Source organism: Drosophila mojavensis, unplaced genomic scaffold (assembly GCF_018153725.1).
Source record: "Drosophila mojavensis isolate 15081-1352.22 unplaced genomic scaffold, ASM1815372v1 contig_231, whole genome shotgun sequence".
NCBI classification, from domain to species: Eukaryota; Metazoa; Arthropoda; class Insecta; order Diptera; family Drosophilidae; genus Drosophila; species Drosophila mojavensis.
This window is the reverse complement of record NW_025318772.1, coordinates 7,397,588-7,424,627: the sequence shown is the minus strand read 5'-3', so window position 1 is coordinate 7,424,627 and position 27,040 is coordinate 7,397,588. Positions and strand designations below refer to the sequence as shown.

Genomic DNA, 27,040 nt, shown 5'->3' with positions numbered 1-27,040 from the left:
TAAAGCTTTGTTATTTCATGTCACAAAGTTATTTGGAGAATGCAGCTCACATATTAAGAAGCTAAACGAAGAATGAAAAATTGCTTTTGCAATATCGAGGAACGGGCGGCGCCTGACCTAGCAGTCTTTGTATATATGTATATGTGTGTATGAGCGTCTATGTGCATATTTTTATAAGAGAGAGAGAGAGAGAGAGAGAGATATTTATATATACTTTTATCATATTATGCATATCAATCACACACACTCAAGCTCAATAATTTCAATTGTGACAGTATTTACTAGTCGAGCACTCCCCACTTACCGCCTCGTTGTTATTTCTGATGTTCTGCTCGTTGTTGTGCCGCCAACATGAACATGCTTGTGGCAATGGCTGCGCTGTTATTCGCTTGTATGTTTGGCGTCGCATCAAATCGCAAAAAAAAAAAATAAATAAAAATAAATCCAAGCCATGAGGGCAATGCATTCTCATTTAACCCGCACACCAAAACTAATTCAACAAAAACGACTTTAAGTGCGAAATGCCACAGATATAAAGGAGGATAGTCCTGTACTGAAATACTCCTTAAGATATGCAAATGAAATTATCGAGCTGTGTTGAAGCGTTATAAATAGTATGATCATGATATACGATATATGTATTCGTGATAATGCAAGAATAGACTTTATTTGTAACTAACTATAATAAAAACTTAGTCAAAATAACGAAATAACTTTAATCTTGTCCAAATTGTCCCCTTAGAAGTCTCTGGAGTCTTATGGAGCAGCTTTACAACTCAGAAGTGGATAGAAGTGGAAGTAGGTATGCTGATTTTTAATGCGCTTACAAAATTTGAACTTCGCATTTTATTTTTAAAATACATAAATACCCAGAATTTATTCTCTACAAAATTGGAATTGTGTCTGTCGTGTCAGTCGATATGTAAAAAATCGCATTGTCTTGGTGTGGGATGATTTTTAATGGAGAATTAATTTTTCCCAAATTTCAAGATTCACTAATATAAAATTCCCCAGTGGCAAAGATGCCACATGATCAGATTATCCGAAAAAATATCCGACCATTTTCCAGGAGATCCTTTCACTTCGACCAACTTTTGCTGAAATACGCTCGACTTCTGATGCCCGAATCGATTTGATTCAGACTTGTTTCAATAAAAAAATTGTAATGGAGAATTAATTTTTCCCAAATTTCAAGATTCACTAATATAAAATTCTCCAGTGGCAAAGATGCGACATGATCAGATTATCCGAAAAAATATTCGACCATTTTCCAGGAGATCCTTTCACTTCGACCAACTTTTGCTGAAATACGCTCGACTTCTGATGCCCGAATCAATTTGATTCAGACTTGTTTCAATAAGCTAAATATATAAATATATTTAAATACTCTAAAAAGGTATCGTAAATATACGAAAATACCGTTTTAGATTTTTATGCATTTTAAAAATTATTTTATCTGCCCAAAACAAATTTCCAAGAAATTTCTTGTATGTGTTTCTGTTATAAAATACACATATTTTGCATCAAATATTCTATTAGAAATACATTTCCCAAATTTCTTGTTTTTTTACCCAAAATCACAAAGAGCAGGCAATTTCTTGGCTTCCATATTGACTTACGAGCAGATGCCAGATGCTGCTTACCCAAGTCATTTGCCCAAAAGTCTACAAATAATATACCCCACAATTCCTGCATATGGAAATAATATATGCCGAGAGGTAAGGAGTGAGATAGATAGCGAGAGAGCAAGAGTGAGATGGGCATAGAGTACATAAATAAATACTTGAGCAAACATTCTGAACTTTGGCGTTGAATTATAAGCAGCGCCGGAATCTATGCACTATAAAAATGCAGCTCTGGCCAAGGAAAGACGAAGCTTGAGAGGCGAAGCGGGCGAGAACAAGCCAGGTAAACAGGCAGCCAGGTGAGCCATCAGCACCTGTTTGCGCCTTTGTATGCGTGCGTGCATGGTGTTTGCGTGTGTATGAATGTGAGTGTATGTGTATGTGCGTGTATGTGTTCAAGTGCGCATAAAACGCGCCGCAGCAGAAGTGAGCAGCATTTTTATTTATTTTCTGCGGCGTAGTTTCGGCATTTTTTTGCTTTATTTGTATTTGTATATTCGCTCTTGTTGTTGTGTTTTTTTTTTTTCCTTTTTTTGGGCTCTACTCGCTGCCAAATATGTATTTCTCAAATTCCGAGTCGGGAACGAGGACAACTGCAATTGCAACGAGGTGGGCGTGGCAGGGCGGCGTAGATAAGGTGGCAGTGGCTCGTTTGTAGCTGGAGCCAGTGCGAGTTTGTTTGGCAAAGCGCCTGTTTAACACTTAAGATATCGTATTTCTTATACACACACACACACACGGAGACACACACGCATGCACACACTCGGCTTGCATGTCTGCATGCATGCATGCCACACACACACACACACACATTCTGGGGCCTTTGGCTGCTTCTGACTAAAGATAAATATGCATGCGGTTGGTTTTATAAGGCATAGCAAAGGTGCATTACGTATACGTATGGCATATACGTCAGCCATTTCAACAGACACGCCTCCTGTTCCGACACTGCTGCCGCCGCCGCCGCCGCCTTTCGCACATTTGCATGCAATAAAGATGGCGGGCGATAACTAGGTTGCCAGCCATTGTTTGCCTTTTTCTCCATGGTGTGTGAGTGTGTATGTGTGTGTGTGTGTGTGCGTGTGAAACTTGCCACCCAAAAAGCAGCTAGTAGTAGTGGCACAGACAGCGAACTTAGCCAGCCAAACACTAAAATAAAAGGCAATGTACGCCAAGTGCCGTCACCTGCCGCCGCCTGCTGCCATCTATTATGCAGATGTACAGCAGGTTCATGAATATATGCCAGCATTTTGTCTGCCTCTCTGTGTGTGTGTGCAGGAAAAATAAAATTAAAATACAAAACAAAACAAAAATAAAAGGAAAATTGTTAAGGAAAAACTAGTAAGCATGCTGCAACGTCGGACTGACAAAACGCCATATGTTTGTGCGCGATAAGCGCAGGTGAGCCAACAGCCATCTGTTTATGCTTCATGCCATTGAAGCGCTCAAAACTGGTATAATTTTAAATTAGCTACAAACACACACACATATGTATATATATATATAGAAATATGTATATACACATGCATATATAAGTTGATATACAACCATCCAATGGGCATCCCCCCGCTCTCAGCTCCAAAGCAAATAACACGCTGAGTAAATCAAAAATGTGCAATAAAACTTTGCAGAAAGGTGAGCACGGCCAAGCCGGATGGCAAAAGCTCATCTAAGTCAACGATAATGATTGCAATTCATTTTGATGACCTCACTAAGCGGTCGGACGTTACGATTTTGAAGTGCAATTTGGCACGCATCAATGAAGATTATCAAGGATATGCTGCCATATATACATACATAGGTATGTATATACATACATAGGTATATATAGACACATTTAAGTGGCCGCCAAGCATGTGGGCTATATGAGGTCAGGTGGCTTGACGTCGAGGCATCAAGCGGTGGCAGTGGCAGTGGCAGCAACTGTTGCAAATCGCTAGTGCCACTTCAATCCACTCGATGCCACGCTCAATAAACAATAGTGTAACCAAAAAATAAAGTAAATCAAGGTACCGTAGTGTAGTCAAGAACGGGGCGCATCCTAAATAAACATTACTTATCCGCCGTGAACTATGCAGGTGACTGGCGCAGCTGTCGTTGCCAATCAGCTTGCCCAGGTGCGCGGCTCACTCAGTACGTGTGTATGTGTGTGTGTGTGTGTCCAGTTACCTGACTCCTGTGCTTCAAGCGTTTCTTTGGTTAGTTGCCCAGTGATTTTCCAATAAAAATGAAATTGCATTTGATGATGCCAGGATATGTTTTTTCCCTATTTTTTTTTTATTTTTTTCAATCGCAGCTTTTACTCGTTTTCTATTTTCTCTCTTTTCATTTTTCATGTTCTACTGCGTCGTTTATAGAAAATTGAATAAAGTGCTGGTGGCATAACGACAAACTGTTCGTTGAATGAGCGCGTGATTGCATGACGCTGTTCTGCACATCTAGCCAGGAGGGCGCTGAGGAGGAAGTGATTAGTGCTGCAGCGTTGTCCTTCTTATGTTGGATGATATCTTTGTGTGTGTATGTGTGCGTGTGTGTGTGTGCGTGTGTGTGTGTGTGTTTGTCTCAGTGTCGCATTACAAACAAAACAAACTCACACACACACAAGGCCACACAGCACACAATGTCAATTGTGTAGTCTAAACGATTTAAAGCAAAGCTTTGATTTTATTCTGCTCAGCAGATGTTTTTTTATTATTTACAATTTGTATTAAGTTACAGTTAAAAATAAAATAAAAAAGAGTTCATAAATTGCACATCAGCATGCACACGACCAAGATCAAGGAGGGCGATGAGCGGGTAAGTCAGAGTTGGCGCCACATGCTCTTCACATTAAATTAAATATATTCACCGCCCCTCCCTGGTCTTTGTCTATCCATTACCTTCCTATGCAGGAGGAGATGGAACTGAATCAAATCTGGCGCGCTTGTCGTAAAATCCAAGGCGCCATTTTTCGTTATAACTTTGACATCTGCGCCGATTTAAAGCAACACGATCCCGACTGCACCGGCTATGTTTCGGGTAAGCGCCAGCCTTTGGCCACATTTCACTGCACTTGCCGCGTTTTTATGTCCATTTTACGACCCCGACAGAGTCTATATTCACATCGGTGCTGGGCAAGTACCGGAAGGTGGTGGGCATGTCAGAGTTTGAGCTGAAGGATGTCACAGACTACTTTCAAATACGCGATGGACGCGTCGCCTATCGCCAGTTCTGCAAGACCGTCTGTTCGGAAAGTGGGTGCATATGGGTATTCTATATTGATACAATGGCTAACACTTTCCCTTTGTAGATCTGAGCAAGACTGCCGACAAGGAACTGGCCACCGGACTGGAGTGGAATGATCCCTGGCATCTGAATGTCATTGTACAGCCGGAAGAGCGCCGCAAGCTATGCTTGATATTGTTTAAGATAGCCAAAGAAACCCACTTGCCATTGATGCCCTACTTTCAGGACTACGAATTGGTCAGTTAGCAGTATATCCAAAGACTTATCATTTGCTTTTCGACTAAAAACTATAAAAAGCCATTTTGATAAATGACGATCTATTCGTCTGACTATTCGTCGACTGAACGGACAAATGGACGAATCGACGGGTGCTAAAGCTAAAGAGCAAACGACCAAGCAGATGGACCGATAAACGAATGGACCAACGGACGAGCCAACGGACGGACAGACTAATGGTCAAAGTGGCAAACGGATGGATGGACGAACGGACGGACAGACAAGTGGCCTGTCACATTGACCACTGTCCGTCAGTTAGCCATCAGATGGATGGAGGATCGTACAGGCTGTAAGGACGGAGGGAAGATAAGACACAGGAAAAAACGAGAGAGCAATTTGAAGACGGATCGACGACCGAGAATATAGATTTTAAGATAGGTAAAACAGACGAACAGACAAACGTACGGACGAACGGGGGGACAAATTTAATGATGGCGGAAGAACGGGTGAAAGATAAAGGGATGAATAGAAAGACGGACGGATGGTTAGACGAACAAATTGGCAACTGATTCAACTTAACTCGTCGTGCTGATCAAGCAAATGTTTGCCTTATGCCACGCCCCTTCTGTCTAGTACATACATTTACGCTAAAAATCGCGAGTTACAACCTAACCATATATTTTCTGGAACCCCAAATGTTTAAACTATTCAAAAGATAAATTAAAGCTACAATTTATTTATAGGTATCTCAACATGTGGGCGTAGTGACCGTCTCGCACTTCTCGCGCGTGCTCCACTTTATGAAGATACCATTATCGGAAGCCGATTACTTGCTATTGCTCAAGCGCTACATGAAGGATGGCTACTTGGTTAACTATGTGGCCTTTCTCAAGCACATTGACAATATTATTGAATACTTGCGTCAACACAATCTACTTGACGGTTCGGGAGTAAGATTCGTTTAGACCTGCATTTGAATGCAGTTAGTACTTAAACTCTTTCCATTTAGGATCTGATTGAGAATTTTCCGGGTCGCCTGGTGGACCTGGAGCTGTCACAACTGCCAGCGATCAATGGCTGCCAAATGATACACCCCATATTTCCAGATACATGTAACCATCCAAAGAAGAACCGCGGCGAATGCGATATCATATTCTGCATACAGAACTATGTGTATAAGAATCGTATACGCACCTGTGAGTTCCTGGAAAAGTTCGATGCACTGCAGGTGGGCTGCATCACCAAGAATCAATTCGAGCGCGGGCTCTCGCTCATGGGCGTGGGCAAATATCTGTCGCGCCGTGAGTTGGACTTGGTGATGGATCGCTACGTGGATCCGGTGGACACGAATCGCATACGTTGGCGCAATTTTGTCGATGAAATCGATACGGGTATGAACAACATGATATCTCACTAAAAGTTTGGCAAATCTCTAACCACTCTGTCTCCATTCAGTGTTCACCATGAAGAATCTGGACAAGATGCCGCAGTGTGTGGTCGAGTCCCCGTTGGCGCATATCAAGGAGATGCCACGACCTGGCACCCTGGACTGGCAGGCGGCCCCAATGGATGTGCGGGAGTTGTGCGAGGAGGCCATAGCCAAGATACGGATACGCATACGCAATCGTCGCTTATATCTGCATCCATTCTTCCGCAACTACGACAAGTGAGTAACAGAGCGAATGCCTTTTGAAGGCGTATGCTACTTCCTCTTTCTTCTTCTACCTCGCCAGACTATTTTGTGGCCATGTGAACTGTCACCAGGCCAATCAGATCTTTCGCATTAATGGCATACTGCTCTCCGATGCCGAACTGAATGCTGTGCTGCATCGCTATGGCAACGAGCTGGGCTTCTACTACACCAAATTCCTGGAGGACGTCGATCCGGCCGAGTATGCCATGCCCAACATGGTAGCCAAGCAGGATCAGAAGGAGTGCCCGCCGTTCCCGCGCGACAACAAGGCGCCGGAGCAGGCCAGCGAGGAGGTCATCACGCGCATCCTGACCAGCGCCAAGCGACAGGCTCTGACCAAGGGTGCTTCGGTCTTGGACTTTTTGGTCGACTACGATCGCCATCGCGAGGGACTGATATTGGAGAGCGACTTTAAGCGCGCCCTGGACAATGCCTTGGTCATACTCAGCGAGGAGGACGCCAACATCTTGTGCAATGTGTAAGTAGATTTAGGAATCCCCATAAACACAGCCTTCAATTCAATGTGGTTGCTTTCTGGGGTAGCTTCCGTTCGCCGACTCGCAGTGCCTGCATCATGTATAAGGATTTCTGCAAAGCCCTGGACGAGATCTTTATACAATACGATACGAATATGGGCGACAAGCTGGTCACGGCTGTGCCGCTGTTACATTTGCCAAATCTGGACTGCATCGATTGCTTCCTCAACTTTGATGAGCGCACCACCTGCTCGAAGGCGCTGATGAAGCTCGCCCGACGCCCCGACGAGATCTCCAACCTCAGCCAGGTGTTCAAGGACTTCGATCGCCAGAGCTGCGGCTCGGTCACCCAGAACCAATTCCTGCGCGCCATTACCTTACGTGAAATGCACAACATGCTCAGCAGTCGCGAGTTCGAGGCGATTGTCAAGTGCTTCGCTGTAAAGCGCGGACTCTGCTTGGAGTTCAACTATCGCGAGTTCCTCAAAATCTTGGACGTGCTCTATGCCACTGGCCAGATGAAGCGTAATTATTAACAACAAAATTCCCCGTGTCGCTTTTTGTGAGTGCAAAATTTTCCGTATACGTTTAAGTCCCTTGCGTTCTGCATTCGACATCGAAGTCCCATTTTGAGCATGTTTGTAAATGTGTAAATAAAAATTGCTTTATTTGATGTTTTTTTTTTTTTTTTAATTTTTTTAATTGAAACTTGTTGCTTGAATTTTCCGGTCCATATTGAAATCCCAAGGTAAACATAAATATTTATTCAATTTCAGAATGTACTATAATTATTATTAAGTGTGAAATGAAACTTTTGCTTTGATCGCTTTTTAGCTTGAGGCTGACTCGATTAGCTGCTGCCGTAAGAGCAGCAGCGGATGTAAAAATATCTGAAGTAGAATGCAAATCTGAAAATTCTACTATTGCTAGTTTAGATATATATATATATATATATGTATATATCAATTAACTGCCAATGTGCAGCTGGTTACTGAACACAGTGCTGCCACGCCTTCACCGATTGTGTCCCATTCTACGCTATCTTGGCATATTTTATTTCTTACGGACGTTTGTTTCTTCTTTTCTTTTTTAGCATAACATTTGTTCAATAGGTTTTCATTTTGTTTTTAAATAGCTATAGTTATTTGTATAGAGTTATATGTAGGTATATATAGATATATGCCTATTTAGGTTTAACAAATATACTCGCAGTAGTCTCGTGGAAAAAACTATACATTATGTAGTTCAGTTTGGATTTAATAATAATTCTTATTATTCATCATTATTATAGAGCTTGATGCAAGTTTTAATAGTTGTTTACTTTGTTCTTGTCATGCTGCATTAGATTTGTATTAAAATATAAAATTCTCTTTTAATTTGTATACATATACATTATATATGTATATATGTGTACTTTATAGACTATTAATGAGCGCAAATACATACACAAAAAAAAACGTTTACCATTTATATCGGAAAAATCATTTGTTATTTGTAATTTGGTGGATTTGTTGTTTGTTGTAGTTGAATGCGGACTTGGACAATGCGCGGCGGTTGCCCGCTTTAAAGATCGCCCGCCCGCACCGCTGGCGCGCCAGCTGCCTAGCGTTGCACTATGATAATAATTATTATGTATTACATATTACAATTATTAATTAATTAAGTTTAAACAAATACTTAACGACTATTGTATTTTATATAATGTATTTACTGTTACTATTAAACATGGTTGCCGTATATGATTTCTGAATTCGTATCTCTATGTGTTTCTGTGTGTGAGTGTAGCTTGTTGTATGTGTGTTGCATTTATCTCTGTATCCGTATGTGTGTGTGCATGTGTGTCTGACCCTGCTTACAAGTTAAACAATTACCTCGCATAATGTATGAGACTTCACATAAGAAAAAACAAATTAGTTTGACCCCACACACACACACACACCCACACACTCTCTTCTTACAAACACATACAGCATAAGTGGGTGAGGCATAATGTTATGTGATACAGTGTGGGTTCTCTTGGTGGGCAATGCTGGCTTAACGAGCGTGTGGCTATGAAAAATTAGCCACATGCTGAAAAATTACATCTCTCCAAGCCTAACTCTAAGTTCTCTCTCTTCCTTGCTGCGTGTATATATATATATATATTTAATTATATATAGATGATGCGTTGCTTCCTGGACATGTAATTGCCTTCTGCCTTCTGCTATAGTAGTTTTGGTTGTTGTTCTTGTTGTTGATGTTGTTGTTGGAATGGTGCTACACAACAAAGTGTGTATAGTTGTTGTATTTCTGTTCCTCTGGACTGCAATTTGCCATGGGAATACGGGTTCTGCCCAGCAGTCGCTTTATAGAAGTTTATAGATGCGCATGCGAAAGTGTATGTTGTGTGTTCTTCTCCTTGTTGTTGTTGTAATTGTTGATTTTGTTGTATACTATTAAAATTGAATTACAATTACAATGACAATTGAATCTTAACAAATATCTCCATCATCCTTACCATAACAAACTAAACTAAGTAAAATTCAAATAGTTTTGCAGTTATAAGTAGATGTCGGGCTCCAAATGCCGCCCGATTAGTAGGGCTGGTGTCGTGGCTGGCGTCCAGTGCCGCGCTGCTTGCCACCGTTGAAGCCACCGCCTCCGCCTGTTTCAGAAAATTGAATACAAAATGATTAGAGATACGTTTGGCGATTGGATTCAGTAATGATTGTTGTATAATTGGCATGCACAGCTGCTGCTGGGGAAAATTTGTTGTTCACTTTGTTTTCGGTTTAAGGATTTACTACAACGCCAAAGCGATTCAAGCGACTGATGAAAATTTTGACCAAATCTAAGGATAAACAATGACTAGTAACAGAATTTTGGACTCCAAATGGAGGATGATCGAAATAAAAGACAAGGAAATATTAGTAAAAGTACCAAAAAGAAATATAACAAATGCTCAGTTATAAATAGTTACTAGAGGCAGGGATAATAGTTCTTACGTGAAAAAAGATAACAAATGGGATGGGAGATAACCAAGTTTAATTTTGTTGGGGTTGATTTTTTTTTTATTTTTTTATTTTTTTTTTTTTGCAATTTTTATTTTTTTATTTTTACGGCCATGTGTTGTGGCATACCTTTGGGACCGCCACGCGGACCTCCGGCACCGCGCCCGCCAGCGCCGCCGCCGCTCCCGTAGCCATTACCGCCAAAGCCACCATCAAAGCCGCCGCCATAACCGTAGTCTTTGTTTATAGATCAGAGTTTGGATACATTTTTTTTTTAAGGGGTTTAAACACAAAAATTTTTTGTTGATCATGAGCACAAACAAAGCTTATACTTAAAAGAAATTGTATGTAATATCTATTTTCTACAAATGGGTTTTTGCTTGGTTTTGGTCAAAATTTCTTTAAGAATTTGTGGGCAGAGAATGGGAATGATTCTAGGTGTACGTGTAGGTGTGGAGTTGGGTTCGGGTTTGGGGGGAGATTTTGGGGTACGTTGTTGGAGGCGACACCGCGCCGAGGCGAGACAATTCAAATGCACACCACAGAGAGCTGGAAAAGGAATTCCACTGAAAACACACAATTTTTTAGTTTTTTTCTTTTATTTGCTCATTTCTCGATTTGCGGATTTTGATTATAAGATTGATTGGCTGTTAAATGATTGCTACTGTAGATCAATAATGTATTAATTATGATCTAATCTGGTTGATCTTGCTGTTGCGACTGCGGCTGCTGTTGCGGCTGCTGCTCTTCCTGCTGCTGATGTTGTTGCTGTTTGTTGTCGTTGTTGGTGTTGTTGTTTACTTTTGCACAGGCATTACAAAAAATGTTTCAGTTTAAAAACACATTTATGTCTCGTTGTTGTTGTTGTTGTTGTTCATCTCCTTCTATCTAGTTATTTCCCTCATTTGAGTGTGGGGAAACAAAAATCAGGCGCAACACGGCGCTCACACATACATGCGCGGAACGATTTTGTTGTTGTTGGTGTTGTTGTTGTTATTTCAGATGTTATATCTCTTAATTTGCTGCTGTCTCTGGGTATATGTTGTTAGTTAGTTGTTCACTCTTGACTTATAAACATGTTTCACAATGTATTGCAATTCATTTCTCAATTTGTTTCTCATTTTGACGCACTCTTTATGCATTTTATGTTCTAATTTTCTTTTTTACCTCATTTTCCACACAACAATTTCAGCATTTCAATTTTAGATTTTACTTTTCGTTAAAAAATTTCCGAAAATTTGGTTTTGTTTTTTGACAAAAAATTTCATTTGAATAGCCAAAAAATTAAACTAAATAAATCTGCTGCTCTTGTGTGTGTGTTTGAATGTCTCACCTCAGCAAAAAGTAATCAAATATTTATATTCTTATAATCATTTTTTCTTAATTTGTTTTTTTTTTTTTTTTTTCTTTGTAGTTTTTCAAAGGGTATTTGGGACTCGGGTTCGGGAGCGGGTGGAAGTTCGTGTGGGACTTGTCGCAAAATTTTAGTATTGTAAAAACGTCTTGCGAAAAACAAAAACAAATGCAAATTGTCAGCAAATTTGACTTGATACGAGTTAATATTGGTATTGTTATCATTTACTCTTAGTGTTGTAATTTATGTTGTTAAAAACAAGAAAACTGTTTATATATTGATAAAAAAAATTTGCTTCAGAAAATATCTTTCCAAGTATTGTTAAAATTACTTTAAATGTATACATTATTATTATTTTTCTTTTTTTTAGATTTTTCAATTCATTGACTAAAAACAGGTATTAATTACGCTAAATTACTTGTAAATATATAACCTTTAAATTTAATAAAAAGGAGTAAATAAGAAAAAATATACGTTACATTTAAGCGAAATGAAATAATTGTTGTTTTGTGTAGTCGTTGTTTTCTTTGGCTGTTGGTTGCAGGTTGTTTGCTGTTTTAGTCTGTATCTCATTTCGTGATTTTTCTTGGATATTGCTTTCTGAGTCGATCAGACGCACAGACAGACAAAACACCAGAGACCCGTTAACCAATAACCATTTACCGTTAACCGGCAACTGTTAGGAAAATTTTATGGAAAATTGGTCAAGACCGTTTTTGGATATTTGTTTGGTAGTGGTGGTATAGAGTAGTCGGTTGTTGTATGTTTTGAATTTAACTCTCATTTTAAGTGATTTTTTTTTTTTTTTTTTGTAGTATTTTTGTGAGGCGAAACATCGGAAAATTCGGCATTACAATAGATATATTGTAAAATGTAAATATATAACACGTTAAGTTCAAAAATGATAATTAAAAAAGTAACAATATTTAGAGTTAATAAAAATAGTACAATTGGGTTTTTCTCTAACATTAAAACTGTAAAAATTGCCGTTTGGGGCCCATAACGAGTTTGTAACTGGCGCAATGTTAACATTAGTTTCGTATATTAACAGCTGATGTTATGTTAACAGCGCTCGCCCTCTGTTATGGCTCCCATTGGCAGATGCTATATTTGTTGTTGTTGTTGGTCATAGGTTAGTTGAGAAATTATAAAAAGAAAATTATGTATATATTGTAGTTATAGTTTGAATATAAAGTGGGCACATAATTATTGCTATAAAATATACAAAAAGTATTTTGTTTGTATAAAAAAAGAACTTGTTGCACAGTAAAACATTGTTATATGATTACGAATCAGCATAATTGGTATATAAAATATAGCATAAATATAAATTTGTAATATAAATGGTGGTATTATAATAATCATATATGTATTTTATTTTTTTTTTTTTTTTTGTAAATTTTTAATTTTGTTGTTTTTTTTTCTTATATTTTTTTTTTTTTTTTTAGAATATTTTTTCTTTGTATAGACAACTAGCTAAAAACATTGAGAAACATGCAAATTTTAAAATAATTTACTCAAGTTTATGCATATCTTATTATTTTTTGTTTAGCAAAATATATATACATACATAAAAATATGTATATATGTATTGTGATACGTCAAATTGAATGGTTTATATTGACAATAATTTTTAAAAGGTGATTGGTCTGAATTCCACATTCAAAATTTAACATAAGAGATATATGCAAATATTTATGTATGTGTGTGTGTGTGTGTTTGTGTATATGTATGTATGTTTATAATTGTGAGTTATTGTACTTAATACTTTAAAAAAAAAGAACAATAAGAAATATTAATATTTATCTAAATTTATTAATTAAAATTACTAAAATTGACGAAGTGTGTTGGTTTTTCTTTACTGTTTTGTATTTATACATTTTCATTGATTTAGTTGTTTTTAACTGATGTTGTTGTTGTTGGTATAGTTTGTGTTTGTCAAAGTTGTTGCCGCTCTAGTTGTTGTTGTTGTTAGTTAGTTAGTTAGTTATCAACAAATGTCGCATTGTGCGCGCGCACGTTACATTTCAAATCAAAGTGAATGAATGTCATGCGTTTGTTTCGTTTCATCCGTTGTTTACAATGTTTCTCACATTGTAATTTTGCTAAATTTGTCTCTTATTCTTGGACTCTTGTTTGATCTCTTCTTGTCAGCAAAATGCATGTTTGTTTGTTTGGTCAAGAAAGCAAAAAGCAGAAATGCAAATAAAAGAATGATTGGCCAAGCAACATATTAAAGGACGAGGCCGAAGTCGACGTGGGAATCGACTTAAGCAATCGATTTATAATCAATTGCTCAAGCCAACTTCAACTTCAAGCGTGGTCCTAAAAGTTGGTTGACGTCACGTTGCTTTTGCGTGTTTGTTGTTGGTATTTGTTGTTGTTTGTTGTTTTTACAAGGATTTGCCTTAAAATAATACTATCAAAAATAGTACTCATTTGTAAAAATGTGATCATTATGCATAAATATACATACAACATTTGTATATTTTTTTTTATACATATATACACATACATATATCAACATTTCTATATGTATATATATATATATATATATATGTACACATATATAGTGTATTGACGTTCGCATACGAAAACATATGCATTGCAAAAACGTAGATATTATCTCGTTGCCGAAATAATAATAATATACATCTAAAAATATATTTATATGCTATATATAGGTATATATATATTTTAAATAGAAGTTGAATCAAAGCTTTGATTACACGTTTCGTTTGTTGGTTATGTGTGTTGGTTTGCTTGTTTGTTGCTTTTCTTCTTTTCGTTTGTTTAGCGTTTTGTTCAACAAAACAAAATGGAAAAACTATTTAAATAACTATTATAAAGATAACGGGGATAATGGAGTAATGTGATCATCACATTTAAATATATACATATATAAATATGAATGATTGAATGTGTTTGTGTGAGTGTGGGCGTGTGTGTTTGTGAGGGTATAAGGTGTGTGGATGTGGGTGCGGGTGTGTGTGATACCTATATTGAGTGTGTCAACAGCTTTTGGTTTCAGTTTGTTCAAACAATAACAGTTAGTTAACAATAATAAAAGGCACAAGTTGCAATTATGCAAAAGGCCAAAACGCTGGCGATTTACACTGTTTCACATAATTGGCACATGATCTTGTTTATGTGTTTGTTTGTTTGTTTGTCATTTAAGGTTTTTATCTGATTGTTGCTGTCTTCATTTCTAAATGTTGTTGTTGTTGCTGCTGCCTTCGCGTTTGAGGTATTTGTCATCTTTGGAAAGTCTGTTGAAAGCGACCTCTGGCGGCCGCACACATTGTTGTTTGTTGTTCTTAATTTTGTTTGTTGTTCCTGTTGGTCTGGTCTGGTATACAATAATTATGAAATGTGTAGGCGATGAGCGCTCCCGTCTACTTTTTCTTTTTCTTTATCTCTATCTCTATCTCTCACTCGCGCTCTCTCTTTCTGTCTACGCTACTCTAACCTTCGTTTTTGCTTCTTAAACAACACAATCATTAATACACACGCTTCGTCAGTTTTATATAATATTTAAATGCTAAACCACTAATAAATCATATTTTATTTTAAAATTTCTTGAAAAATAGATAGCTCTTTTCAATGAATTCTTGTTTTAGAATTATGCTTTAAGACTTTTAAAAATTTAAATATGCATTTTTGTTGAATAGATTTTAAAAATAATTATGGTAGTATAAACTCATATATAAAATTATTGATTTGAATGTATATAAAATTATGTTTATCAACATATAATTGCAATTTTAAAAATGATTTTAAAATTTATATTTAGGCATTAAAAATATATTGTATATTTTTTTTATTATTTATATATTTGTAGTTAAAAAGTTTTCTTGTTTTTAGCGACGTTGTTTTGTTGTTGGATGTTCTTGTGTTTCTAAGTTCTTATTTAGAAATGCAGCAAAACGTGTTTGTTTTTGTTTTTCTCTCCGTTTTGTGTCTTGTCTCTTTTGCTAACGGCAAACAACAATGTATAAATATATATATAATTTTCTTTTGTGTATGATAGAAGGGAAATTTGTTTTCAAAATGTTGTATAATGGCATTTTTTGTTTATTGTTGTAGTTGTTGTTTGTTGGATTTTGTTTTTGTTTTTGCTTTCATTTGCATTGTTTGTTGCCTGCATTTGGCTATATTAAAACTGCTGATAGTTGTTGCTATTGTTCTTGTTTTGATGATAGTTACTTGACGTTGGGTTATTGTAATAATTGTTATGAGTATTATTATGTTGTTTGTTGTATTTACCATAACCATAGTCATATCCATTATAGTAGCCACCGGCATAGTAATCGGCAAAGCCACCGGAACCATAACCGCCATAGCCGCCATAGCCCGAATACGAACCCTGGCCATCCCATTGATGGGAATAACCTACATTAATTATGAAAATTAGAAGAATCGTTGTAAATCTCAAACAGTGTAAAATTAATATATAATACTGACCACCACGTCCGTATCCGCCTCGTCCACCTCGCATACCGCCTCGCGCTCCACCACGCATGGCCATCATTTGATTCTCAGGTTTTGGTGTTGCGCGCTTCACATCAACTTCTTTGCCAGAGATCTTCTGTTTGGGCGTTTTCAGCAGATCGGTAACCACCTGCTCTGAATCGAAGGTAATGAAACAGAAGCCCTTACGGTGTGACTTTTGCTTGTCGAATGGCATCTCCACCTCAACAATCTGTGAGAACAACGTAAAGCGTCAATAAATTTTGCTCTACATAATTAAATTAATAAACAGACATACATTGCCAAACTGACTGAAGTAGGTTTTGATTTCCTCATCGCTAATCTCTGTTGTCAGGCCACCGACAAAGATCTTGCCATGGCGGGCCTTCGCCTTTTTGGGATCCACCTTCTTGCTGTTGATGATGTGCTCCTCAGCGGCGCTGACCTGATCAATTGCCTCTGTGTTTGTGAACACAATGAAGGCGAAACCGCGTGACCTGCCCGTCTGAGGATCTGTCTTTACATTGATGCTCTCGATCTCACCGAACTTGCCGAAGTGATCGCGCAATTCCTCTGCAAAACGAAAGGGAGATTTATATTAATTAATTGCCAAGAATATGAAAGATATATATACTTACTCTCAGTCGTTTCCCAACTGAGTCCACCAACAAATAGTTTCCTACGAAAGTTGACGGAAAAGGTATTGATTAGTTCAATTATTAAAAATATAACCGTTAACAAAATTATATTCATAATTGCTACACAGAAAACTCTGGTTTTATAAAGTTGGAAAAAAATGGCACGACAAAAACGATTTATTCTTTTTTATGAGTGTGGAAAATTTGTGTTTGCACATATCAGAAAATATTTTGAATTTCTTTTCTGCCCGCGCATTTGGCGCTTACAAAAACGTTACTTTACATTTTGTCTTACGATTTTCTTTTGTTAATAGCTGCAAATATAAATTAGAGTCGGAGCAAGAGAAAAGACGAAAATAAAAAAATAAAGAAAGTAAACTCACCAAATTCAAAGTGAATATAGAGCTTATAATTACTGTACTTTATTTAGTTAAACTTTCAATCAAGGTTCGAAAATGTGCATCGAAAAACTGAGCGAAAGATACGGCGAGGGAGTAGAGTCACAAAACGGGCGAATAATACGTGAATATATATAAATATATGCAGAGTGAATTTTTAGCTTTAGAATAAAAAAATCGATTTTTTTTCTGGTTTTTTAATACATTAAAATTTTTTTTGTTTATTTCTAAATATGAGAAAATGCAAGGATTTTTATGCTGATTTTAAATTTATGCAATTGCTTTATTTGAACTAAATTTAAGAAAAAAATTTGTTATTGATACACTTAAAATATTCTTGGCGTACGTTACTCATAAAGATTATGAAATATCACTGCGGGGGAATGCAATTTGGAACAATCTCATCACGGCGGCGGAATTTAGAGTGTGGAAAAGTTAGACGGTAACCGCGTGTAGGCATTATATGAAACGTTTTTAGACTCGTTATCGGTTGCGATTCGGTATATATGGGGTCGTTATCGTTATCGTTATCATTATCAATATCGTTACGTTACGTTCATCAGATGCGCTTCTTTAAGTAGGCAAAAACAAACAAAAAAGGCGAGTCTCTCTCTCTTTCTCTCTGTCTTTCTTTCTCTTTAATTTTTGGTAAACAATAAAATGCATTATACTTTGTATATAGAGATATATAATATATTATTTAGGATCCAATTGAGAACTCGAGATAATTTGTTGATAATTTTGTGTGTACAAAGTTTTGGTTTTTTTTTTTTTTTTTGAATTATTTTGGTTAGATAAATACCATCAACAGCATTGCCGGCATCCGTTTCACACGCTGCATCCTTTGGGTAAATTCCTTTGGGCCACGGCTGCTTGAGAATAGCTTAACATGGCTTTTAACTTCTCTCAAGACCTGCCGGAGAGGAACAAGGTTAGTTCGCTCAAACACAACAGGATAAGCTATGAATTTGTTTTTGGATTTTTTTTTTGTATTGTTTATTATTGATTATCGCACACGATATGGCTCCATCTGCTTTATGCTGCTTCCATTTAATAATGTTTTTCCATTGTTTATTTCTTTACTGTACAACTGGTGGACTGTGACTTAAAGTTAACTTAACAATTAATAAATATGCAATTAAATGACATATAGTTAAAACTCGACCTAAATCAATTGAACTAAATAAAAAGTAGAAAAGTATTCAATAATCAACCTTCAACATTATTATTAAACATCTATGGATTTCGCATGTTTATTAACAAAAACAAATACATATGTATCTAAGCGAACAATAAATAAAATTAAAAAAAAAGGAAAAACAAGGTACAATATTGAAGTAGTATTTGAATTGCCTCGACAACACTGCCGGCATAGTGATGGCCTCAGCAACAGCAGAGCGCGAAGCCGGCAAGCAAAACGGAATGAATGTTGAGAAAACGAAAGAAACTGCATACATACATACATACGCACGGAGCGAGCTCGCGCTGCGTAGCAAACACAAAAACCGCCATTTTGGGTACAAAACTGGAAGAGCACGAAAACAAACGAACGAAAAATATCACAAAATATTGCAAAAAAAAAAAGTATGTATGTACGAATACAAACAAAGCTTCATACAAGTGAAAGGCAGGCAGTTGTGGGGCAAACGTGGGGCTTCAAGGAGGGAATAGCACACGCTTTGCGTCTTTCGCTGTATGAATACACTCACACATATACACATACACATACATGGATACATCTGTATATGTACCTAGGTGTGTATGAATATGTGTCTGATCAACATAACCTCACAACTGCGGGAAATGTGCTTCAATTGTCTTTGTTGAGACTGGAATTTTTGTGCTTTTGTTTCAATTGCAAATACAATTATAAGTATCGATATGGTATACACACATAGTTCCGAATACATTCATATGTACATACATACACAGTAATGTAAATATAGCAATAATAAATAAAACGTAATTTATAATGAAATACGACGCATCATACATTCAGATCTGTCAAATTAATATCTTGCTAGAAACAGGCAATCAAAAATTTTCCGACAGCTTCTATTATTATAACTATGTATGTTTAGTTGGACGACGGGCTATTGTGCACGAAGTACAGTCGCACACAGACACGCGCGCAAATACTGAAGGGGTCAGCGTCAGCGGCGCGCTAACTCCCGCCGCTGCCGCCGCTACGTCAAACACCATTTTTTTACACTCGACGACGACGACGATAACTTTGCATTTACGTAACAACAAAGAGTAGGTGGTAATAAAAAAAAAAACAGTATTTAGGCACATGATTTTTATGCACTTGAGGCTGTCAGGCTACCGACCGAATTGAATGTCTAATATTTTACTTAAAATACCTGTCGTCATCACGCTGGTTACTCGCAGGGGCTGTATTTTCAGAACTGCCATTTGCAGCACCGGCAGCGGGAGTCGATTCACCATTTTCAGGGCTCGCCACATCATTGGTGGTAACATCCTTGGTGAAATCTTCGCCGTTCATTTCGCTATCGACTTGTTTGTCTGCCATTTTAATTGGTGGTGTATATGTGTATTCTATTGTCAATTAAAACTTAATTAAATAGCACTATTTAGCGATTTTCAGCAATCTTTTTCTTAGCACACTCGCCAAAACTCGCGCGAACGCTGACGACCGGAAAATGACAAATCCAGAGACAGCGTGTGTATATGGTAGAGGCGTTGCCAGCAAGTTGAACGAATTGGTAGTCCGAAATTAAATATATTTTTGCAATCATTTTATTCTTCCCTTTTTAATACCAATTAACCATAAGTAATAAAACACAATTATATTAAGTAATTCTTTTTAATTTTACTAGCAGTAAAATAAATGAAATATCGAGTATTTGTAAAAAAAAATATAAGCAGTCTGGCAACGCTATATGGCACGAATTAGTGAAAGAATATATAATACTCCAGATTTGCTTTCCATTGTCAATTAGTACAAAAATACATGTTTTTAATTTTATTTTAATTAGAGGACTAAATTTTGTATTAAAATTAAAAATATAAATTTTTTTTGTTTAGTATCTTTTGAATGCTTGGTTATGTTCCATTCGCAATTTGCGGTCACACTGAGACACACGACATCGCCGCCATCATAAAAGCGCACATACACAAACGCAAATGCACCGAGAATAAAACTGAAAAAGGGGAACGAATAAACGTCGGTTCTCTTCTTGATTCAACACTTGTTAAATTTCATTGCGTTTGCGATTCTTTTTTACATAAATTAAACAAAAACAACGCATTCAAACTTAATATTTTAACTGTGATTGCCAACAACTAAAGTAACAAGCAAGTAATGTGCGAAAAGAATTGCCAAATTTGTAATTTTTGAACAAAAAATTGCAACAAAGCAGACGACGGCAAAGGAAGAAGCAGAATAAAGCGGCTGCTCCAAACCAACAAGCTTCGCGTGTGAGTGTGTATGTTTTGCGTGTGCCTGTGTATCTTCACATCAATAATAAATAACAGTATAAACTAAATTTTCATATATAGATACATATATATATATATATATATATATATATATATTTCAGCATTTCTCAAATTAGGCCGCATACAAACTCCACACACCACAAGCATAAAATAAAAAATAAAACAAACAAAAAAATCCTGTGCGACGGAGTATAACAGCGAAAAGGAAAACTAAGACCTCATAAAACACATAAGCAATAATATTGTGCATTAGAAACAGACATCGAGCAACTGCTACCAAGGTGAGTACCAACTGCCGGCGTTCGCCACATGCTGCCGCCGCACATTTATGTAGTTAGGCGTAGGAAAAAAGAAATGTATCAATTCCAGTTGGGGTGGCAAATATTAAATGAATCGACTGACTGACTTACAAAGCATATATATACGACAAATAGAAAGACTCATGTTTCTTTGCTGCCGGTAAACGTATTAATTTTCGCTTTAGCGGCATTTTTTTTAATCGTTTCTGCTTGTCGAGTCATAACCTAAAAGTGGCAGCGCTCATTGGTTTTTGTAAGTTTGTTTAAATATTGCTCTTTTTTTTTATTGCTTTCTTTGTTCGGACTCACACACGCGGTTTACGCATACAGTTTAACGCACTTTTGGCGGTGCTTTTTTTCGTATGTGTGTATGTGTGCGTGTATTCGCGTTCTGTCTGCTGGTCATTTTTTGTGAGAGTTATTGTTATCAATTTTGTTAGAATTAAAATCAAGCTGCAAGGTGCTGCTTACTTCACACCTGCATACAGTCTTTTTATTAATCTATTATTATTTTTTTCTATTGCGTTTGGCCTTTGTTGCGAAATCGCAGCTGGCCGTTTAGGTAGGTAGGTAGGGAGTTTTTGGCTTCAATTCTAGAGTTCAATGAAACAACCAGCTACCTGAGCAAAAACGCAGCAGACTCGCGCACGTGCACGAACATGTTCAACAAAAATGTCCTATCCTCTGCTGCGACACAACCTTGAAGCGCAAACATAACCTAAAACTAGTTTACTCAGCTCACGTTCCCATTGCTGCGCCTCTGGTAACGTTGTTGTTGTTTGTTGTGTCTGTATGAGGTCATTTACTTTAAAAATAATTCAATGTTGTCCTTAAATTTTTTTTTACAAGAAATGAGAGAATATGAAATGCTCTGTTGAGCATGAATCGCAATAATAACAAAAATAATGACAGAGACAGTGACAGCTGCATTTGGTCTTGTTTTGGAGTATGCACGAAATTTCCCCATTTATGCATTTTCGGTAGGCCGTCTAACCGTGTATAGGTGCATGCGTGCATGTGTGTGTGAGTTAGTGCTGGGAACGAAAGTGGGTCAAACTGCAACTGCATTGAATCTTTTTGTCTGCGCTGCAGTAAAATTTTTGGGCTCCTTTTACGTTTTTGTGTGCTCGAATATCCATTAACTGTATTGTATATGTCACAATCAATCAGTGTTGCCGATCTTCCGTCACTACATTTACTGTTATTGCAAGTATACCCACACGAAGATTGTGAATGTCACCAAAAAGGAATTAAAATTGGACTGAATAATAAATACATTTACATTCCTGTAAGATTTATATGTACTTCGTTCAGCAACTAAGTAGACTTTGAGTTACAAATAATTCTCGACAGGTTAATAATTTTTTTTATAAATACATAAATGTATTTATATATTAAATATATATAAATATATTTATATTTATATATATAAATTGTTTTACAGACTAAATCAAATTCAACTCGGCAATTCTTCATCTCACTCTTACCGGGACTAAACTTTGCCGCTTAGCCAAACGCTTGGAACTCTAGCAATGGTCATGGATGCGACTCAATCGCAACAGCCTTCGCCGCAATCGGTGGGACGCGAATTCGTGCGTCAGTATTACACGCTGTTGAACAAGGCGCCCAATCATTTGCATCGCTTTTACAACAATAACTCGTCTTTTATTCACGGTGAATCGACATTGGTTGTGGGCCAGCGCGAGATACACAATCGCATACAGCAATTGAATTTCAACGATTGTCATGCCAAGATCAGTCAGGTGGATGCCCAGGCCACACTCGGCAACGGCGTTGTCGTCCAGGTCACTGGCGAGCTGTCCAACGATGGCCAGCCGATGCGTCGCTTCACCCAGACATTTGTCCTTGCAGCCCAATCGCCGAAGAAGTACTATGTGCACAATGACATCTTTCGCTACCAGGATCTGTACATCGAGGATGAGCCGGATGGCGAATCGCGTTCCGAAAACGACGAGGATCATGACGTTCAGGGCCAAGGGGTTGACCAGGCCGTCCAGGTTGTAGGCGAGGCCGCTCAACAGCCACAGCAGCTGTCCACTCAAGTGGTATTGCCACAGCCGGTCGTTCCCGTTGCTGCCGCTGGCGGAGCTGCTGGAGCGCCGCAGCAATTGTTTTATCCACTGCCAGCGGGCGCTGCTACTGGACGACCTGTGGCCGTTTTGCCAGCTGCACCCCAAGCTGCAGCGGTGCCATTGCCCGCGCAGTTCACGAACCCGCCGCCGCCAATCCAGAATGGAGTTGTGCCACATGACGAGTTGCCACAGCAGCAAGGACCACCACAGGCCTTGGTTCAGGCCAATGTCTCGCCTTTGGTGCAGCAGCAGCCGAGTGGACCCGTGATGCCGTCCAATGTGGGTATTGTGCAACCAGTGCCAGTGCAACCAGCTGCAGCCTTCCAGCATTCGCCGCTTGTCTCAGCACCACCTCAGCTAATACCCCAGCAGCATCAGACCCAGCAGCAGCAGCAGCAGCAACCACCGCAGACTCTGCAGCAGCCGTTAGAGCCAGAGGAGCCAATCAACAATGACGCCAAGGTGAGCCACTTGCAGAGGGCAACTACTCCAGTGGAGGACTTCAAGACCATTCATGAACAGCAGCAGCAGGAGAAGTACGAAGCCGCCAAGCAGCAGCAGAACGAGCCCAAGACTTATGCCAATCTGTTCAAGTCCACTTCTTCGTCACCCAGTGGCTTCGTGAATGCGGCACTGCAGCAACAACAACAGTTGCAGCAACAGCAGCAGCAACAGACTCAGAGCACTGTCTACACAACGTCTTCGTCTGGCGGCGGCAGTGGCGGCCAGGCCAGCTACTCAACAACCGCATCTTCCTCTTACAACAACACCAACAACAATTCTCGCTTAGACAACGGCGGTCCACTGCCACAGCGCAACAATTTGATTAGAAACAAGGGTAAGTCACACTACAAAGAAATGAAAAACATTTGCTTACATTGTTTTCTTATCCTCTACAGAATTTGAGCAACGTCGTCCGAGCAACGCACAACAGTTTGGCGATAATCAGCAGCTCTTTTTGGGCAATATTCCACACCATGCCTCCGAAGAGGAGCTGCGTCAGCTCTTCTCGCGCTTTGGCAATGTTATTGATTTGCGTATTCTATCGAAGGTCGGCAAGATGATGCCGGGCACGCGCAGTCCACTAAACTATGGATTTATCACCTACGATGATTCCGAGGCGGTACAAAAGTGCCTGGCCAATTGCGTATGTAGCTAGAGAATTGCATAGAGCCTGGTGATATCTCTAATCGTCTCTTACTTACATTTGCAGCCCCTGTACTTCCCGGAAAACTCGCCCGATGGCCAGAAACTGAACGTGGAGGAGAAGAAACCACGCATGCGCAATGACATGCCACCCCGTCAACCGATTGGCGGCAACAATGTGAATAATATGGGTCGCAACAATATGCGTGCCGGTGGCGGCAACAACGGACCACGCATGGGCGGCAATAATGGTGCTAGCTTTGGACAGCGCAATGACAATCGCAGCGGCGGTGGCAATCAGTCCAACGGACCGCTGCGCGGTGCCGGCAATGGACAAACCGGTAGCGGCGGTAGCGGCAATTATGGACGCCGTTAAAATGCAGAGTAGAATCTGCACTAGTTGGCCACAGGCAGTCGATGGCCGACACATCAAAACTATACCAACAACAACAGCAACAACAACAACCCAACGTCAGCATCGATTTCTTCCATAATGCAAACAATCAATTACCATCATCGACTCACACATACACACACATAATCACACTCACACACATACACATGCGCACACATTGATATCCACCACACATCCACGCACACTCAGCAGTAGCAGTATCAGCAGCAGCAAGAACAGCAGACAACGCAAAGGATAAAATATATTAACGAATTGTCTTCATGTTAAACGCGCTCCCTCGAGCGTTAATAGCTATAACGATAGCAACCATTGGAGGAGGCGTCGTGCTGCAATCAATTTATTTATGCAATTGGATCGTCCTTTAATTAAGCTTGCTTTTATGCAATTTGTTTTCCCTTCCTCTCTTCTCCTTTTCATTAGCCAGCTCGTGCCAAAAAGTAAAATTCTGTGCAAATTTTTGTTGTAAACCTAATTCTAAAAACCAAACATACTGCAGCACGACCTCCCTAAAGATTAAAAACTACGCAAAAAAAAAGGAAATATATATATATAATAAAAAGGTCGCGCCAACATGTCTATTATAAGTAAACCCACCACAAATACATGCATACATCTGCACTCGCCTACACACACATACACTCACACCCCCACACTGACACACTCACCCATATGAACAACTAACTCACACACTCACACAGTGTCACAGAACTTAGTGTAAATGTAAACTTTAATTTTCAAATATCATTTAAATTCGTAATTTTCAAAATTTTAACTATAAGTTAACAAGAGAAATGCTATAAAAATAGAAAGGAAATGCAAAAGCGCATGTTTTTGTTTGTTTTGATTTTATTACAAATTACTTAAGCACTTAATGAATTAAATTAATTTAAATGCGAATCATTACAATTAAAAACTAAAAAACAAAAAAGATAAAACTTAGCTAAAAAACCAACTAAAAACAAACAAAAAAAGCAAAATACGTTTTAAAAAATGTAATAAAAAAAGCAAAATAAAGACTTAAAAACATTATATAAAACAAAACAAAAAAAAACAAACAAAAAAAACAGAAACAGAAGAAATTATGAAAAAGCGATTCGGAAAACCACTCAACTAAAAATTATATGTAGCGGAAGACCTCAACAACAAGAAACACTCAGACTTAAGTTCATATAAAGAAACGTAGCACCGTGAATGTCGCCGCATTTTCACGCCTCTCCTCTCCCATACACACACATACATATGCCTACACAGTTTTCAGTTTATTTGCCAGCATGTAAAACCTAGCTAGTCTCTATATAAAAAATAATGGAACGAGGAAATTGTTGAAAACTTGAACGCTGAAAATGCGGTGCCGTCACGTGCATAATCGGCGGTTAGCGCCGGGTCTTTCACATGAATTGCAAGTTCGTAAACCAAACTAAGTCAAGTAACTTAAACGATTTGGTGTTTTCCAACACAGTTGTGAACTATAAAGTTTAGTACATATTTTTTAAATAAAATCTATTAAAAGTAAAAAAAAAAAAAAATTAAAATAAAAAACTCAAGCTACTAAAAATTTTTCTCAAGGCAAAGCAAGCATATATCTAACAAGAGATGATAAATATATATACATTTATATACGGACGAAAATTTATTTTTAATTATAATGCTAACTTTTAGACCTTCTAAACAAACAATGAAACATGCCTGCAGCATCAGAAACTGAAAATTACTTTCATAATTCGCATATATAAACACAATTCATATATATGTAATTATTTAAAACATTGATTTGTGTACGCAAATTTTCAATATATATGTTTAAATTGTTTACCAACTCGATTAGTAAATTTATATTTTTGTTTAGCTTTCAACATATCATTTGCGCCGTTAACTGCGCTCTAACTAAATCATAGATTATTTTTTCTGGTTTATGTTTATTATTATGTTTTTTTTTTAGTGTACCAGAAAGTAACGTTGGCACTGTTATCGGGGCTTAAAGCAATTTATAGAACATTTTTAAATTAAATAAAATGTTAGTGTTCAAACCTTAGCTCAAAAACAGTGTTAAAAGTGCTTGCAAAATAACGGAGGAAAAAATGAAAGAAGAAAAAAATGCAAATAAATTAAATATACAAAACGATATATATGCAAATATCGTTCATGCTCATTTCTAAGTAATACAACTATGAAAAAAATATAAACAGTTTGTAAAAATAAAACACAAGAATAAATCTAATTTAATTTATAGGTATACAATTACGAATAGTTGTAAATCAAAAGTAAAATCGAAAAATTGGGTATGCTTACCAGAAGTCTTTGAAAACTGATTTTCATAATTGAACTTTGTAATCTATAACCGTATTAAGAAGTCCTAGATGAAACGCAATACTAGGGAATCGCCATCGAAATATAAAGCATAAAAATCACAAAAATTATTTATTATTATTAATAATAATAATATTTATAATATATTTATGAGTTAAGCAAAGTTTTCTGGTCAGCTTGCCCACTAGTTCCAAATAATCAATAAAAACGTACTCAAAACACCAAGAAAAATT

General features: G+C 37.7%; 3 protein-coding genes across 6 annotated transcripts; 2 read left to right on the top strand and 1 right to left on the bottom strand.

Annotated features, from left to right (window-relative positions):
- The first annotated feature begins 4,223 nt into the window (after positions 1-4,223).
- Positions 4,224-7,908, top strand: LOC6575260. The gene is made up of 9 exons (XM_002001238.4): positions 4,224-4,421; positions 4,517-4,643; positions 4,715-4,858; positions 4,915-5,087; positions 5,810-6,016; positions 6,076-6,457; positions 6,522-6,732; positions 6,800-7,237; positions 7,303-7,908. Exons 1-9 carry the CDS (start codon positions 4,386-4,388, stop codon positions 7,769-7,771), a joined length of 2,187 nt encoding a protein of 728 aa, XP_002001274.1. The 5' UTR covers positions 4,224-4,385; the 3' UTR covers positions 7,772-7,908.
- Positions 7,909-8,359: 451 nt separating this feature from the next.
- LOC6575259 (RNA-binding protein squid) lies at positions 8,360-19,767 on the bottom strand. 3 transcript variants are annotated; one of them, XR_006356900.1, is made up of 8 exons: positions 19,449-19,767; positions 16,688-16,728; positions 16,348-16,622; positions 16,044-16,281; positions 15,846-15,971; positions 10,355-10,462; positions 9,733-9,879; positions 8,360-9,667 (listed from the first exon to the last, which is right to left on the bottom strand). XR_006356900.1 is itself a non-coding variant. In XM_044008089.1 (7 exons), exons 1-7 carry the CDS (start codon positions 19,616-19,618, stop codon positions 9,809-9,811), a joined length of 1,029 nt encoding a protein of 342 aa, XP_043864024.1. In that variant the 5' UTR covers positions 19,619-19,767; the 3' UTR covers positions 9,646-9,808. The 3 variants fall into 3 exon arrangements, 1 of the variants encoding a protein (XP_043864024.1); XR_006356901.1 differs by lacking the exon at positions 10,355-10,462 and having other exon boundaries at positions 19,449-19,766; XM_044008089.1 differs by having other exon boundaries at positions 9,646-9,879.
- A 414-nt stretch (positions 19,768-20,181) lies between these two features.
- LOC6575258 (ras GTPase-activating protein-binding protein 2) lies at positions 20,182-25,292 on the top strand. 2 transcript variants are annotated; one of them, XM_002001236.4, is made up of 5 exons: positions 20,182-20,526; positions 20,649-20,828; positions 22,291-23,777; positions 23,839-24,086; positions 24,153-25,292. In XM_002001236.4, exons 3-5 carry the CDS (start codon positions 22,379-22,381, stop codon positions 24,459-24,461), a joined length of 1,956 nt encoding a protein of 651 aa, XP_002001272.1. In that variant the 5' UTR covers positions 20,182-20,526; positions 20,649-20,828; positions 22,291-22,378; the 3' UTR covers positions 24,462-25,292. The 2 variants fall into 2 exon arrangements, with proteins under 2 accessions (XP_002001272.1, XP_043864023.1); XM_044008088.1 differs by lacking the exon at positions 20,182-20,526 and having other exon boundaries at positions 20,627-20,828.
- Positions 25,293-27,040: the final 1,748 nt, after the last annotated feature.

Bases quoted from the DNA above. Each gene is read 5' to 3' on its own strand.
- LOC6575258 (XM_002001236.4), top strand. From the start codon at position 22,379: ATGGTCATGGATGCGACTCAATCGCAACAGCCTTCGCCGCAATCGGTG. The intron at 23,778-23,838 runs GTAAGTCACACT...TATCCTCTACAG, and splicing joins CAATTTGATTAGAAACAAGG to AATTTGAGCAACGTCGTCCG. The intron at 24,087-24,152 runs GTATGTAGCTAG...TTACATTTGCAG, and splicing joins AAAAGTGCCTGGCCAATTGC to CCCCTGTACTTCCCGGAAAA.
- LOC6575260 (XM_002001238.4), top strand. From the start codon at position 4,386: ATGCACACGACCAAGATCAAGGAGGGCGATGAGCGG. The intron at 4,644-4,714 runs GTAAGCGCCAGC...CGACCCCGACAG, and splicing joins CTGCACCGGCTATGTTTCGG to AGTCTATATTCACATCGGTG. The intron at 6,017-6,075 runs GTAAGATTCGTT...CTTTCCATTTAG, and splicing joins ATCTACTTGACGGTTCGGGA to GATCTGATTGAGAATTTTCC.
- LOC6575259 (XM_044008089.1), bottom strand. From the start codon at position 19,618: ATGGCAGACAAACAAGTCGATAGCGAAATGAACGGCGAAGATTTCACC. The intron at 16,282-16,347 runs GTATGTCTGTTT...TTGTTCTCACAG, and splicing joins ACTTCAGTCAGTTTGGCAAT to ATTGTTGAGGTGGAGATGCC. The intron at 10,463-15,845 runs GTAAATACAACA...CTATAAACAAAG, and splicing joins TGGATATGACTATGGTTATG to ACTACGGTTATGGCGGCGGC.